We start from the raw sequence: 16,902 nt of genomic DNA on the forward strand, positions 1-16,902 counted from the left end.
TAAAAACTTTGATATGTTTCTGTTATCTAACCAAACCCTCAGGTGAGCCTCTCTGTAAGACAATAGTCAGTTGCCCACCCCTTACAAATATGAAGCTTTTAATCAAATATACATGATAAGGCTGAGTGCTCTTCCTCTTAGACTCTAGAAAATTTCTTCAACTTAAGACATGCTATAAATTATCCAAATTTATCTTTGAGCCCATCTGTAGCGATGTGGAAGTGATGTGGCTCCAGTTAAGAAACAGTAAATGAACTTTAATTTTAGGAAATCTTCAAAAGTATAATCTGTAAGGTTCAGGAGAGTTTTTCTTGATATGTAAAAGTCTTTGTTCTGAAGTAACACAAAAGGTACGAAAGTGACAGTTAAGGTTGCATATCCAAGCCTGCCCTCTGGTGGACAAAGCAGGAGTGTCCCCTGATTCGTGACTCAGACGGTGCACAGCAGCACAGCCATTTTCCTCAGAACTAACTGCACATTAGAACCTACCACTGAGCCGCTGGTCAAGTGCACTGGCGACTCTGCGATTCTCGCTCTCATCCCAGCATCTCTGCTGCTCCCTCTTTATCTCCATGGGATAATTACACTTTTTACACATTTTTTTGGCTCTGCCTACTAGAAGGTAAACTACACAGAGCTAGCAATCCTTATCTGGTCTGTCCAGTGCTAAATCTCTAACGCCTGAACAGTGCTAGGCGCATTACTAAAGAGCTACTTACTACCTGAGCCTTGTGACTGTGATTTCAGAGCCAACCTAAGGTCTAAGCCAACCTGATTTAAAAAAAAGTTCTAAAACAGTCAAGGGGATGGGCTTAGGCAAGGTGGGTTTCCAAAAATATGGAAAGCTAAAGGCAGAGAGATGAACAGTACAGAGACCCCTGAACCTGATTCAGCTTCCTCAAATCCCCAATAATTATGTGGTCTTATTGATTCTGAAAAGGAAGTCAATGTTTTTAGTTATTCTTCCCAGTAACATGTTATTAGAAAAGGTTCTCTCATGTCTTTGACCCACTGAGACCCTCTTCCCTCGCACCTTTGGAAGAAGGCAAGCAAGGGAAGCCATGCAGCACATGCCTCTTGAGTCCATCTAGCTGTTAATTCTTGATTTAACTGCTAATTAAGTTGGAAACTTAAATTACTCATTCTCAGAATGTGTAATCTTTTTCTATTAACCTATAGCCCTTCAGAAAAGCAGAAATCTGTGTAAGAAAGACTTAATTTCTATCTCTAATTAAATACATTTTCTAAGGGGCTAGAAAGTTGTCTCACCAGTTAAGGGGACTGGCTGCTCTTTGAGAGGGTCTGGGTTCAATTCCCAGGCCCCAAATAGCAGTAACTCAAGTCTCAGGGGAACTGATACCCTCACACAAACATATAGGCAAAACACCAGTACACATAAATAAAAATAAGTAAGCCACCTTCTAAAGAGGCAGAGTGTAAGCTTTGAGTCTAATTTTGAAAAGGAATCCTATTTTAATTGGCATCTAAAACCATTTACCCCTAGCAAAGAGATTTATTTTCATCGACTTGTCAAAGTCTAACATGACAAATGACAATCAGCATAAGGAAAGGAAAAAAAAAAAGGCACAGAAAGCACGGGAGTCAGAACACCAGCCCTCAGCTTAAAGACACACAAGTGTGACAGTGCCAATTCTCTTGCACATGGCTGTATCTGGAAGAGAGAGAAGCTAGACAGGTTAGAGAGAAAAAAATGACCTGTCAAAAATATTCCCGAACTGAGAACCAGAGAATTTAAAGCCAGCCAGGGGTAGATGGCAAATGAACAAAAGGTTAGAAGGAGACAGTAGTTCAGAGAAAACTGGTAAATGTGAAGAGTCCAGATATGGAACTACATAGAGGTGGCCTAATCTTAGAAGCAGTGGTTGTTGAGGAAATAACAAAAAAATCTAAAGCATGGCAACTTATTTACTTCTGCTATTCTAAAATACAAAGCTACAATGCTGTTGCAATCCTCCTGCCTCAGCTTCCCAAGTGTAGAGTATAGGCTTGGATGACAGTGCCCAGCTTGCTACAATGTTCTTAAGAAATCAATTACCTGAACTTCCTACTTTTGGTAGGAATGGTAAATGAACCATTGATTAGTCTGGCCACAGCATCTTCATAAAGAAGTGAACTCTGACGGTGGTTCAAGAATTCAATGGATTACCAAATGGACCTTTGTGACTAAGTAACACGGAGAAAGGGGACAGGAGGAAAACCCTCTCTGCTGCTTCCTGGTGGAGAAGACGAGAAGGGCAAGCTCTGCTTTAAAACAAAAATAATTACCTACGTAAAAAGAGCACAACATCCTAAAGGCAATATCTCTATCGTCGGACAAGAAAGACTGATTGTAAGGCACACCAGGGTGTATGCTTCTCTGGGATGTTAGGAGTTAACAAGCAGCCAGGCATAGTTGTGAACACTTTGTAATCCCAGCACTCAGGAAGCAGAGGTAGGTGGATATCTGTGAGTTCAAGGCTAGCCTGGACCAAGCAAGACAAAATAAAACAACAACAAAGTTAACAAGCTCCTGGGGTAACAAAGGAGTGTTTTGAGATAGTTCCTAGAAAGGCATATGAATTAAAAGAACGAGAAATGCAACCCACAACAGACTCAAGCAATCTATATTTTCTACTTTACATAGGTACTTTAAAAGTTCATAGGTACTTTAACTAGACCATATCTTTCCCAACTCTCAAATCTTCTCAGTTATTATTTCTCTCCTTTACATTCTTTCCCATACACTGTTTCTCTATTCCTGCTTTAACTGATAAAAAGCCTTCCCTCATATTTACAATCTTCCCTCAAGACATGATTACATCACCAAGATACCTCCCTGTCCTTGCCTTCCACAGAGCCCATTGGCAAGCCCTAGCAGCACCCCTTCCAGATGAACCCAGAGATGTCACTGCTCTCCATTCTCTCATGAACCTTGCCCAAACTACCATAATCTCTTGCCTATGTGGTTACAATTAACTTTCCATCTGGTTTCTCTGTTTTACAGTCTGCTTTCAAAACACCCATAGTAAAGATGTCTCTCTATCTCTGTCTCTCTCTCTCTCATACGCACACACACAAACCTTCCTTGAAACGGGGTCTTCTGTAGCTCTACTGGCCTCAATCTTGTGTTTCTTCTGTGTCAGCCTCCCTAGTACCACAATTACAGATGTGTGCCACTATGCCTAGCTTCAAAGTAAAGACTTTTAACAAAATATTGGCTTAAAGTCCTTAAAAGCTACCTTACTTAGAACAAGATGCAAGCTCTTCACTACAGCTCTGGGGCCTACATGAAGCCAGGTCCCATTTCCTCTGCCATCTGTTCCATCCCATCCTTACTTCCCAGGCTCCAGCCACAGTGCCTTCTTTCCGTTACTCCGGACTACCAACCTCTCTCATCATGGGCATTTGTCCCTGCCGTCCCCTGACTGGCTCACTCTTGTTACTTTTAGCTCAGCTCATATTTAACCTCAGCAAGAGCGATGCAAACAGGTAAATCTGAATCCTGGGGCTGCAAAGATGCGTCAGTGGTTAAGAGTGCTTGCTGTACTTGTAGAAGACCTGAGTTAGGTTCCCCTCTCCCACAGCAAGTGCTTTATACCCATCCGTATGGATTTCATCTGACACCCTCCTCTGGTATCTCAGAACCTGTACTCTCACACACATAAGCACACACAGACACGTAATGAATTTAGGGCCTGGAGAGGTAGTTCCAATAGTGAAAAGCGCTTGCTGCTCTTGTGGAGGGCGCAACCACTTGTAACTCCAGTTCTAGGGGATTCAACAGCCTCTTGTGATCCCTGCAGGCTCCTGCATACACATACAGTCACTCAGGCACAGATACATACACACAAAAATTAAAAGTATCTAAAGATAATTTTAGGATATTAATATAGTTTATAAAAATACCCACCTTACCCAAAATCATATATAGTGAGATAATAGTTTACCTATCAGTTTGGCTCAAATCTAATTGTCACTGACAACAGGAATGGACATTAGTGTAATCCCCAGATAATTTGGAATGTGCATCACCAGCTCCTTCTACTTCTGTTCTTTGGACACTCAATACCTTAAGTATGTTAGGCAAACACTATGCCACCGAGCTATGTCTTTGGTTCAGTGTTTTAAGGTTTGTTTGTTTATTTTTGGTTTTTCGAGTCAGGGTTTCTCTGTGTGGCCCTGGCCATAACGGAAGTCACTTTGTAGACCAGGTTGGCCTCAAGCTCAGAGATCTGCCTGCCTCTGCCTCCTGAGTCCTGCGATTAGAGGTGTGTACCACACCACTTGGTAGGTTTATTTATTTTTATTTTATTTGCATGAGCGTTTGCCTCATGTGTGCCTGGTGTCCAGAGGTCAGAAAAGGGTACAGGACCTCCTGGAACTGGAATTACAGATGGCTATGAACTATCATGTGGGTGCTAGGAACTGAGCCTGGGTCCTCTGGAAAAGCAGCCAGTGCTCCTGACCACTGAGCCAACTCTCCAGCCAACAGTGTTTTTAAGAACCACGACTGGAGAGTTTCCTAAGCCATCAAAACTACTTCCTGTTCTTTTTTATGGCCCTGACCAGTCTTAACTTTGGCCTTTGTTTTTAACAGAGCGAATTTTGGGAGTACATTAATAATCCTAAAAGATCTGGAGCCATAAAGAGTGAGCACAGAGAACACCTGTAATTGAAGAGGCAACATGGTTCCAAAATGATCTGCAATCTATCACGTTCACAAACCACCTACGCTCCTCTCTGAAGGAATGCCTTTGGCATAAACAAGCTCCATTCAAGCTATGTTGGCTTCATGGTTATTCACTGAACTCATCATTTAGACTTGCCCATGAGGCAGGGTAAAACGTAGGTACTAATTTGTGGCTTTAAGTGAAGCTAGACTCTTCATTACCAAAGAGTCAGGTCAAATAATAAGTTATTTAAAAGACTGTAAAAATTTAAAAACCTACCACACAGATTCTGTAGTGAACAGATAAAATAAATCACTAAGTAAACAATCCTACAAAATACCCATACTCTGGACATGGTAAAGTAGTATCTTTAAATTTCAAAGTAGGAGTAGGAGAGAAAACAAAACATGTAAAAATGCACTGCATAGCTCTAACTCTGTGTCATTTATTTTCCTTTACTAATCCCACAGTTACAACATAAACCTTAAGACATATTATTAATCCAAGGATCATTAAAGCAAATACCACAGGCCACTATGATACTTATGATCTGTAATAAGTCTATCTGGAGGCTGGAGAGACAGCTTGGGCAGTTTGAGAGCAGCCACCCACACGGCAGCTCACAAATGTCTCTAACTCCACTTTCAGAGTGCCTGATGCGCTCTCCCGGCCTCTGCGGCCACTGCACCACACTTCTGGCACTCACCTACGTGCAGGCAGAACACTCATAAAGTAAAAATAAATCTCTAAGAAAAAGAAGTACCATCTGGACCTTTTCCACAATGATTAATATAATCTTTTAAAAATTGTTCCATTCACTTACTTATTTGTGCATGCATGTGTGGAGATCACAGGATAACCAGCAGAAATCCATCTTTCCCTTCCACCACGTGGGGCCCAAAGACCGGCCGTAGGTCATCAGGCTGGGAGGCCTGCCTCTGTACCCGCTGAGTCACCGGATGACCCTGATTGTACAGCCTTCATCTCTCCCTACGTCCCCACTACCTTAACCTCATCACAAGTTAATGCAAACTGTCAGGAAAGGTGGCCTCAACAAAAGTCATCGTTCCAAACAGGAAGAGAAGGCAAAGAATGGTTACTGAATGTTTGCTATGTGCAAGACACTAGCACCTTGCATTCTGAAATTTAATTCCTTATTTGACCTCCCAGCCATTCCCTGCCTTCCCACCATTCCAAGCAGAGAAGTATTTTAAAACTCAAACTGAGTCTCAGGTTAGAGCTACCCAAGATAACAGGATGTAGGTAACCAAGTTGGAATGTAACTAACTCTCAAGGCTCTCTCCCCCATCCTGATACTGTTCTTCAATAGAACATTTAAGAAAGTCAAATATAATTTAAATACACTTAGCAAGTAAGTGCTGTGATTCCTCTGTTCTAACGTGTAAGAAAGAGCTATCGTGTCAACCACTGGGTATATAACCCACTAACAAACCAAGACTTGAGTGCTTAAGGAAGTTGTCCCAGGTCACGTAGCTGAGCAGGAAAGCCATCAGACTGACTCTGTAGACATGCTCCTCTAGGCCACACTGACTCCCTTAAACATTCATGTTCTCCACTCAAGTAACAAAATGTTAAGCCACACCATATCCCACCTTACCCGTGGCTTCACCAATGAGCCCACAGGCTAGAGAAGGTAACATCTGTTCTTTCAACAGAGAATTTCAGCTTCACATCTATTAGTCCTAAATACAGATATTAGTAGTAAAGATTCTTATCTGCCTTGATAATAAATACTGTTAACTCCAAATACCTATCTGGCAACTTTTAAATTTAAAATTTTAACTTTAAATTTTTCAAGTGTTTTGTACAAATTAACAGCTGTAAGAATCAGCAGCTCCTCACTATTATTCTTGCAGAATAAACCCAAATAGTCTCTTTCTAGCCAAGATCCTTACAGCCCACTCTACTGTCCAGTCTCCTCTGCCTGGGCTGATCGTCCTTGCTAGTCACACAGTAAATTCCTACTGCTGGTTCAAATACTTTCCCTACATAACCCGAATTAGTCATTCCCGCCCCATGACCACAGAACTCTCCCTTACACATCTAGCACATAATCTATTATCATTATTTATGGTTTCTCTTTTTTCCACAGCTTGGTGATAGAGCATACACGAGGCCCTACCTCTGGAAGAGGGGACTGGGAGAGGGGAGGTTAGGAGAGAACACCACACACAAACTGAGCTTTGGCGAGCAGAAACTTGCCTTCTCATCTTTACTCCCGCAGTGCCGACTCACAGAAGGAATTATTTATACAGTGCATAATAGATAGCTCTTATGGAGAACCTAAACTGCGAATTAGGAAATCTTAGTACAAAATTTTAAAATGCAAGCAAGTGTCAATTTTTTTTCAGCTTTAAAATAAGTAGTTTTTGTTGTTCTGTTTTGTTGAGATTGGGTATTCTGTAGCCGAGATTATACAGTAAGGCTGACCTTGAACTCCTGACCCTTTTGTCTATACCTCTTAAGTGAAAAATTAGTAGCTTTCATTCAATTAGATATTCACTGCGGTGGCTGCATTCCATAATTGATTTAGCAGGATACTCTGAGCCTTTTAGACAAGCCACAAAACTCCACATAATTCTTATCATTACCTCCTCCATCATAGCATCTTGTGTAGATGAGATCTCCCCTTTGGTCGCTCCGCTGTGTACCAGGTTCCGCAGTCGTAAACAGAACTCTCTCATCTATGATAGAAACTTATTCAGCATTTCAGTAGTTACACAAGCTGTTTAAAAGCCTAACAGATCACCACTAGCTAATACCCTGGGCAAAGTTTATAAAAACATGTGATTTTCTCCAAATGGTCCTCTTAAACACATAGTGAAAAATAGTTCAATAAGGAGACAAAATGTGGATTATTCCCAAAGAACACTGGGCAGAACTGATCTTGCTCTGTGCCTGACAGGTCCCTCCCCTCTGTGTGTGGGAACACCCGCTCCCAGTGCCCGCCACCCTCAGAAGAGAGGAGACAGGCCATCACCACACTGAGCACTCTCACACATTCTTACTCTGTTTGTCCTCAACATTACCTTCTCTGCCAATCACTATGACCAAGACTGCATCAACCTCCAACATGGCTTTTGTCTCTTTCACTTTTGAGAGAGGCCCAACATGAAGGAGATTCTGAAACTGAACTACAGGGCTAAAGTGACTTGTTCTTGCTCAAAATAAAATCCAAAGCTTTGTAATTCTTGAGCCTTTGGATAAAAGTCCCCAGAGTTTCCTGGGTAGAAAACAGTCTACATCTAATATTGGAAAAGCGTATTTATGCTTATTTTTAAATGCACTCTTTTCCCTGGGGATAACAGATCTACTTTCAGCCTTGTAGATAAGGGCAGATTTTGGCAACTCCCAGTTCTCAAAAAAGAGATCTGGCAAGCAGAGCACAACCACACAAGGCTTATAACCATCTCTGGGAAAATGTGGAGGAGAAATGATTCATTAAGGTTACTTAAGCCATAAAAAGCAGTTGAGTGACTACACCAAGTCCTCCATGGGTGGCTGAACCACACTGATGTGGTCTGGGTGAGCCCAAGAACAAACTACAGCTCTCCAGGAAGGCTGTGCTGCTCGCTTTTGCTAGTGCACGAAGTAGGCTCAGTCCGACTATTAGGGGCAAATGAGCAGCACGCACAGAGGCCTGTCTGTGTGAGAGCCGTCCTGACCCAGGACATTTTCCCTTGAATATGTATGAGAAAACACTCCACTCCACAGAAACAGAGCACAGTTATCTTAATGATTTCTTGAGGTTAATGTATAGCCACACTGCTTTTGACAGACCTTGATTTCAATAGTTATTTTGTCTCTTAAAAAAACAAACAAATAAACAAACAAACAAAAAATAGCTATAGGCCAGGCAGTGGCACATGCCTTTGACCCCAGCACTAGGGAGGCAGAGGCAGGTGGGTCTCTGAGATCCAAACCTGCCAACCTGCCTGGTCTACAAAGTGAGTTCCAGGACAGCCAGGGCTACACAAAGAAACCCTGCCTAAAAAAAACAAAAAACAAAAAACAAAAAAACAAACAAACAACAACACCAGTTACAGTTTTAATGTCAAATGAACTAGCCCAGTCCCTTCTCCTCATATTCTGTACCTTGTGATTCAGAATATCATTCATTCTTCTGCTTGCCTCTGTCGTGTGAGACTCTGGGAAGCATTTCTTAGGGACAACACCATATTTTTCTAAAAGACAATAAATTTTAGTGTTCAGTAAGATGAAAATAAATTCTAGTATTAGAAATCCTGGTGAAATTATTGGCTGCTTTAAAATAGGCTTGTGGGTGAGGTTTTTTACTTGTTTGAGAAAGGGCTTCATGTAGCTCTGGCTGGCCTCAAACTCCATATGTGGCTAAGAATAACCTTCAACTTCTGGTCTTGGGATTATGGGCACATACCTCTAGACCTGGTTTGTTCAATGCTGGGGGTTGAACCAAGAGCTTTGTGCATTCCAGGCAATAGTCTACCCACTCAACCTCACCCTAGACATTACCAGGCTTATTGGTTTGTTCACCTGTGAGGACTGAACCTAGGGCCTCAAGCACACTGAGCAAAGTGCCTTACTACTGACCTCTACCTCCAGTCCCTTAAACAGACTTTTTTTAAAAATATGCACAGTTACCTTCCTTGAAGTTAATTCTAGTACTTTTACCTATCCACTTTAAAGTACTCTGCATCAATTCTCCCAAAAGAAAATGTTTGGATAAGGATGTTTTCAAACAAAATCGGGGTTTTGTTTGCTTGCTCGCTGTTGGTTTGTTGCTGTTGTTTGTGCTGCTAGGGACCCAACCCAGACTGTGTGCACACCAGGCAAGCGCTCTATCACTGACCTCCACCTCCACAACGTTTCCTTTCTTTTTCAGATTTATTTTTATTCTTGGAGTGTTTTGCCTGCACTTATTTATGTGCACCAAGTGTGTGCCTGAAGAAGCCAGAAGACTGTCTGGAGGTACAGACAGTTGTAAGCCACACACAGGTGCTGCCACCTTACCCTGGGTTTTCCGTAATAGTAGGACCTGCTGCTTACCCATCTCTTTAGTCCTAAATTGTGCTTCCTGATTCCTCAGCACTTTCTTTAAAAGTATTTTAGTGTGTATAGACATTTCGCCTGCATGTCTGTCTGTGCACCATGTGAAAGCTAGAAGAGGGTGTTTAATACCCTGGAATTGGAGTTACAGATGGTTACGGGCACATGTGGGTGCTAGAAATCAAACCCAGGTCCTCTGCAAGGGCAGCCAGTGCTCTTAGCCACTGAGCTCTAGCTCCCTTTTTTTTTTTTTTTTAATAAATGGCAAGTTACTCCTAATTAATTCTTCTCCAACCAAGCCTTCATATATCTATTTCTTTATCAGTTATTTAAAGAAACGGACTTCACACGTGATAATAAGAAGTAAAGGTTCATACAGCTAACCATGCAGCCTTCTTGGAATACAGTTTCACTGTGTACATAACCACCAAAGAAATGGCCTATCTCCAACTGCAGAGCTTGCAATTCTCTTAGAGACAAGCTCTTACCAACAATATTGACGAGCATATCCCACTGTCCACCATCATTTGTAGGGTTCATAAGCAAATACTGCACTAGTCTCCCGTCTTCAGGCTCTTTCTTCTGGGCAGTGTCCACAAAAGCATTCAAGAAGAAATAACAGCGTTCAACCTAAAGTAAGAGAAGGTAAACAAAATTAATGGCATATCACTGACATGCATGAGCAGCTGAATGGGAGTCCCAGGACAACCAAGGATTTGACATAGTAAGTTTGTAAAAACTGAAGTTGGTAATTAAGTATCAGTATTTGGCTTCAAAAGAATATCTGAAGTCTTTTCTTACACGTGCATATGCATGTCAACACACTGCATCTGTGAGCTGCATATACGCTCCAATGCTGAAGTAAATCCTGTTGTTTTAGAGTCTCTAATCAGCAAACATCTAATAAACAGTTATAGTTTAAAGATTTTTCAAACGAAATAAAAATGTTTATTGCTCTTTTTTCCCCAGAAAAGTGCTACCAAATGAAGAAACTGGGTGCTTAAAAGATCAGATAACCTAAGTAAAGATGGTAAAAAGGGAAACTGCTAAAAACAAAGTTATACATTTTAAATAAAGAGATCACAAACAGTGAGTCAACAGATGTGCTGTTTCCTCAGAGAACACAGCCACCTACCAAACGGAAAGCTGCTGTGGGGCTAGAGTTCAAGGTTAGAGCTGCATCAACAGCATGCCAGAAACTCTGGCTCTGACCCTAGCACCACAAAAGCAAGAGAAGGAAATATCCTTCTGCCTTCAACAAAACAGACTTCTGATACTGGGGAAATCAGGATGGTATCATATCTATACTAAAAAGGTATACTGTAATGAGAAAAGCAAAATAATATAAAGGCTGCCCTTAAGTAGGCTGCTATCAAAACAAAAGGAAATCATGCGAGGTCAGTCCCCTACCTTGTCCCAAAAAAACAGGTAAGATTGACTAAACTCAAACTCTTCAATATTAAATTTTTTCATGAATGGAAGTCTCATAACATTCAAACAAGAAAAGATCCAGCATCGTCCTAAAATGAGAAAGCAAACCAGGAAGTTATGACTGTTTATAGATCACACTGCTCCAACTGTATTTCCTAACACCAAATCCATAATAAGATCTAGACATTAAGACTAAATAAGAAATAACAGAAATATTAAATGTATTTGTTTTTGAGATAGAACATCATATGGCCTACACTGTCCTGGAACCTAGTATTATATATAGATAGGGTGGCCTTAACCTCCTAATCCTCCTGCTTCATGTCCCAAGTACTAGTATTATATGCATGTGCTGCCATGCTTGGTTTTATGCGACACTAGCAATTTGTGCATGCTAGGCATTTTACCAACTTAGCTACACTCTCAGCCCAGGAAATAAATATTAAATCCAAAGCAAAACAAAAGACATGTAGTCACACAGACACAAGTTCTGTGAGCCAGCATGTGGGTGCTGGGAATTGAGCTCAGGACCTCTGGAAGAGCAGCATCTCTAACCTCTGAGCCCCCAGAGATAACTTTAGTATTTTTAACAAACACATACACACAAACAAAAACCTTTTAGGTTGGGCATGGTGGCTCCTAACTGTAACCCCAGGACTTAGGAGGCGGAGGTAAGAAGACTGCTATGAGTTCAAGGTCAGCCTGGATAGTGTAGTGAGTTCAAGGTCAGCCTACACACACTAAAAATATGACCAGAGAGCATGAACAGATTGCAGGATATCCAAAAAGGACACAGAAAAAAGGGAAAGATGTTTTTGTTTTTTAAGTTCTTCATAAGACATTAGTAAAGTGGGACATACTTTTTCTTCTTGATAATGCTCAAATTGGCAAAGACTTGGAAAAATAAACATTCTGAACAGAGGGTTAAGCAGATATAGATCACCTGAGAATGATTTGGAAATCAAAATCTTAATTTGGAATGAGCAAAAACCCTAAGTTGGAATGGACAGTGCATCCTACAGAGAGTGCTAAACTTAACATAAGCTATTTTCCTAATAATGAGTTGTTTTTAAAGGAGATCTTTGACTAACAGGGTTATATAAATATTTAAACACAAATAAGTTTGGGAGGGGGGAAGCAGGAGGATCACTTCAGCCCAAGAGTTAAAATATATACAATTTAAAAATTAAGACATAAATGAAACAAAATATTGTCCCCTTAAAATATGCTAACAACAATAAAATCAGATCAACACAGTAAATTTAGAGCACCATTGTTCCAGGATGGAGATGTTGTTCAGCTGGTGGAATGCTTAACTAGCATGCAATAAATCCTGGATTCACCCTTAGCACCTCATAACTAACACTAGTATAATCCCAATACCCAACACTTGGGAAATGGAGGCAAGAGGATGAGAGGTTCAAGGTCATCATCAGCTACCCAGGACTATTTTTCTACTTGTCCACTCTGTCTTCACAGCTTCACACTCTTTCTATGTACCTCTGCTTTTCATCAGTATCTCTGCTATCATTATATCCACATTTTCAACCACAACACACCATCATTCTGCCAATGCTGTTTCTAATAAAGCAAAATTCTAAACCCATGTATACGATGCTGTCCCTGAAGACTTTATGATAAGCATTGAGAACATAATCATGTCTTCATTTGCCCTGCAAATGCATAATCAGAGCTTCTGCAATTTACCACTTTTCTCTATCAATTTAAGTGCGTTTTTAAAGGTCTATTTCCACTGATACCCAACATTTCTATGTGAAGTCCATGTTTTTATAATGTTCAAATATTCTGCCTTGCAAAATTTGATGGGAGCTAATGTCTCTAAACATTTCAGACTAGTATGGACTGGGGTAACCTGGGAGTGCATAGCTCTACTGCAAGATGAGCCACAACATTGGAAGCCTTTGTGAGGCCTTGAATTAAGAGTAACACTCTTCTGGAGGAAAATTCAAGGAGCAATTTTTTAGATACTTGGATAAATAACACAGATATAAATAACCAAGCCTACAACATATGAACAAATGAAAAGGGTTATAAAAGGCACATATAAAAATTCTTAAAGTATGATCTCTTATTAGAAACACTCATACAGAGAAAAAAAGACCTGATGGATAAATAGAAAAATTATTCTCCTTCTGCTACTTTGCAGATTTTCTACACTGAACAAAAATGATTTTGTAACAAAGAAAAAATAAAATTGTGTTTCTGAATGGTCATCTTTGTTTTAGGCTTGAATGTGTTCCACCTCTTCCTGCACACTCCTCCTATTTCTGCTAATTTTGGGTGAACTCTTAAGACAAATACTTCACAGAAGCAAATGATATCCCTCTTATACTATTAGTATTTGGAGTAAATTAAAGTGATACACCACGTAAGACCTGACCTGTCCTGGATTAACATTTCCAAGCTTGCTCTGGGAGCCTGTGATTAGAACATGCAGGACTATCGTGACACGTATACTAGACGGTCTGGAGCCTGCAGACCACACCATCCCAAGTACTTCTGAGCTAAGGATCTGGGCCTGCTAGATAAGCACTTTCTACTGCAAAAAAAAAAGACTTCTGCAAGGTCAAGATTTTTTTACTTTAAATTTTAAAAATCAAGCCAGATGTTGTTTAGCCTGTCTATAATCCCAGCACTCAGGGAGGCAGAGGCAGGGGGATCTCTGAGTTCAAAGCCAGCCTGGTGTACAAAGTGAGTCCAGGACAGCCAAGCCTACACAGAGAGACCCTGTCTTGAAAAAAAAAAAATTAAATCAATTTTACTAAGGCATAATTTACAAATAGTAAAACATTTCCCATGTTAAATATATCCTTTGAGTTTTGAGTTGCTTTAGGTAGCAACAATATATTTTCTATCGAATAGATGGACTTGGAGTAGTTTCCAAATAAAGACAAAGAATGCAAGTTTCCTTTAGTTCAGTTTTGTTGTGAGAATATTTCTCCTAATTAGAGTCCTGGATAGCCAATCCCTTATTGTAGATGTATTTCTAACAGTGGTAACTGGACAGTGGACAGCAAAACAAGAATTCTCAGGCACCAAGGAATGAGAACTTAAGTAGCCTACTGATAGGAACTGACCTATGAGCACAGTAACTCCAGCGGCAACAACAGAGCGTATTTAAAAATAGTCGATGGCATTTTGTTGTAATTGCATTAAGTTTTTTCCATTTTATACATTTGGATTTTAGGGCAATCTAGGGTTTGGATATTTTTGCCTGGACTATTTGTGACCTAAGGCTCAGGCCAAATCTGTGTCAGTACATAGCTCATCTGTGCTTTAAGTTTATCTGTGCGCACCCTCGCCCCTATAAGTTGTTTCTAGCGTCTGCTTCTAGATGAACTGTTAAGATAAAAACTGCATGAGAACAAACCGCACACATCCAACATCACAGATCATCAAAACAACACGCTGATATACAGTCAATGCCCATCATCTAGCTGTCTCTTTAGTGTTGAAACTAAATGCTATCAGGCCATAGAACAGGAAAGCAAAGGCAATGTTCTTGGGCCTGCGTTTTCTTGTACCTATTCTCTGGTTTACTAAGTTCTTCCAAAGTGTTAACAAAGCTCTCTTATCCCAAGGCCATTTTTAGGACAACAAAACAGTCGGTAAAGTAGGTAAGAAGTCGAAGACCTCACCAGAGCTCTTCTGGTTGGTGACTGGCTTGCCTTCCTGAGGCACAACGTGCTGGAACACATGCTGAGCACCCTGGACCGTGGCCCTCCTCAGACAGATGTCCAGCAGATCGTGGGTGGTCCCGACATTCTGGGCAAGTACGAACTGAGGGTCAGAATTTAGTTTCTGGATCAGAGCGGCTACCTTCTCCGAATTTAGTCCTGTGGGGAGAGCAAACGCCATTATAATAACAACACCTCCCTCCTCCACCACCACCAACCCCCCAAGAAGAGGCTGATGGGGTAGCTTTATTCTGGGGTCACCGTAGGTCCTGGATTTAACTTCGCAAGAGCATCCTGGAGCGCACTGAAGGCAGAAAGCCCTCCCCCGGTGTCCTCCCCGCAAGATGCCGGCTCCCTCCTGACACCCTCCGGCCCTCCGGGAGGGCGACATCCCCGCCCTCGCCTAGGTCTCACCCCGACAGCCCACGGCCTTTCACGCCGCCGGGCCTCCCAGGTCTGCGGAGCCCGGGAGAGGACCCCAGGGAGCACTCGCGGGAGGAGCGGCGCCTCACCCGCGTTGTTCATGGTGCTCACGCTGGCTCGTGGGGGAACGTTAGTTTCCGGGGTCCTCGGGTGAGCTCTGGGGTTACGCGACAGCCCCGCAGCCTAGCTGGCCAGACCTGGTTCCCGCACCCTGAGCGCCGGAAAAAGGAAACCCGCTCAATGGTGGCCGAGAGAAACGGGGTCCGCGGAGGGACAAAACTCCCCCCTCGCGTTGCTGAGTCAGCGCCGTCGGGGCTGGCCCCGCCCGGGGGAGGGCCGACGGGGGCGGCCTCCCTGTCGGTGGGGCCAGCACCCTAACCCCGGCGCGGCCCGGCCAAGCCACCCACGTTTGCAGCCGCGGTTGCCGGCATTGCTCACCCTTCGCCTCGGCGGCGCCCGCCGCCAGCTGGCAGCCCTCTTCCTGGCTACAAGGGCTCCCGCCCGGGATCCCGAGCTCCTAAAGGAAGGAGGCGAAGGGTTTCCCTCACATTCTAGCACGGGGAAACTGACACCCTGAACTCTTTTCAGGAGCCAGAAGGAGGCTCCAGACGGTGGAAAGGAACTGGGGAGGGGAGGCCCAAAATTAGGCCCGGGACCTCAGGGTGGGTGGGCAGGTCTCAAGAAATCCCCCCAAAGGCGTTTTCTAGAGTCACTCAGCTGACCAATCTGTTCATGTTTTCAGTGGCAACTTGTTGCTTGGATTGTAGTAAGACCAAAGGCGTTGTATTTGAAAGGATTTTGGAACCAATCTTTTCCCCACCCACCTGTAAGCTACTACCACGGCTCTACAAATACACATCTGCTCATTTCATCTACACATTCTTGGCTTCTCGACGCTCATGAGTGGCTCCTGCTGCACCCAGCTTGGGCTAAGGAGAATGGCTAGGTCAGTTTTACGTAGCTCCCCTCCTCCTCCCCCAATATGTACAAAACCTGTAAATGACACACACACCCTTCAAGATAACTAATCAGTTTTTCAAGTTAGGAGGGAGGGGGCGTGCACTGTATATAAAATAAACACAGCTGTACACTGTAACCTTACTATTCAGATTTCCCGTGGAGCCGAGAATCTAAGTCTTAAACTGATCATCATCCTTAGATCAGAGGAACTCTGATGTCTGGAAAAAGCCACATGCAGACACCCATCTGTCATTGGAGAATTCAGTCTCTGTGTTCCTGAGAGACGTAGCCAAAGGCTGGCAATTCGACATAGCAACCATCTCCAAGAGTGCCCGTCAACTACCCTGTTCTGAGATTTTTTTTTTCATTCTTTGAAAAAGAGAAACAAGTTAAAACTCATGCTGAAAGAAATCATAGGTCCTTTCACGAAATGATGTTTAAACGTCCCGCCCAATTCAAATCATAAACCTCTACCTCCTCAGTGCTGGGATTGCAGGCATGCACCACTGCACCCAGCTCAAATCATAAAATTTTACTCTACTTCTACAGAACAACAGGTCCTCAGCAAGCTTCTGATGGTATGAAGATTAAAAACTTTAATCTTGTCCTCAAGAAACTCATGACGTGGGCCTGAGAGCTGGCTCGACAGATAAGAGCACTGGCTGCTTTTCCAG

General features: G+C 42.4%; 1 protein-coding gene across 2 annotated transcripts in view; it reads right to left on the reverse strand.

The window, feature by feature from the left end:
* Positions 1-15,596, reverse strand: part of Blmh (bleomycin hydrolase) — a 39,300-nt gene extending 23,704 nt beyond the window's left edge. The window contains exons 1-6 of one of the 2 annotated variants that reach the window (XM_021654875.2): positions 15,358-15,596; positions 14,807-15,004; positions 11,127-11,236; positions 10,205-10,346; positions 8,787-8,875; positions 7,283-7,375 (exon numbers count right to left, since the gene is read on the reverse strand). In XM_021654875.2, coding sequence (XP_021510550.1) covers positions 7,283-7,375; positions 8,787-8,875; positions 10,205-10,346; positions 11,127-11,236; positions 14,807-15,004; positions 15,358-15,370 — 645 coding nt within the window. In that variant the 5' untranslated portion in view covers positions 15,371-15,596. Of the gene's footprint in view, positions 1-7,282; positions 7,376-8,786; positions 8,876-10,204; positions 10,347-11,126; positions 11,237-14,806; positions 15,005-15,357 lie in introns of those variants that run through there. The other variant, XM_060387269.1, reaches the window with a different exon arrangement.
* Between the last annotated feature and the right edge of the window lie 1,306 nt (positions 15,597-16,902).

This window comes from Meriones unguiculatus, chromosome 7 (assembly GCF_030254825.1).
Source record: "Meriones unguiculatus strain TT.TT164.6M chromosome 7, Bangor_MerUng_6.1, whole genome shotgun sequence".
Taxonomy (NCBI): domain Eukaryota; kingdom Metazoa; phylum Chordata; class Mammalia; order Rodentia; family Muridae; genus Meriones; species Meriones unguiculatus.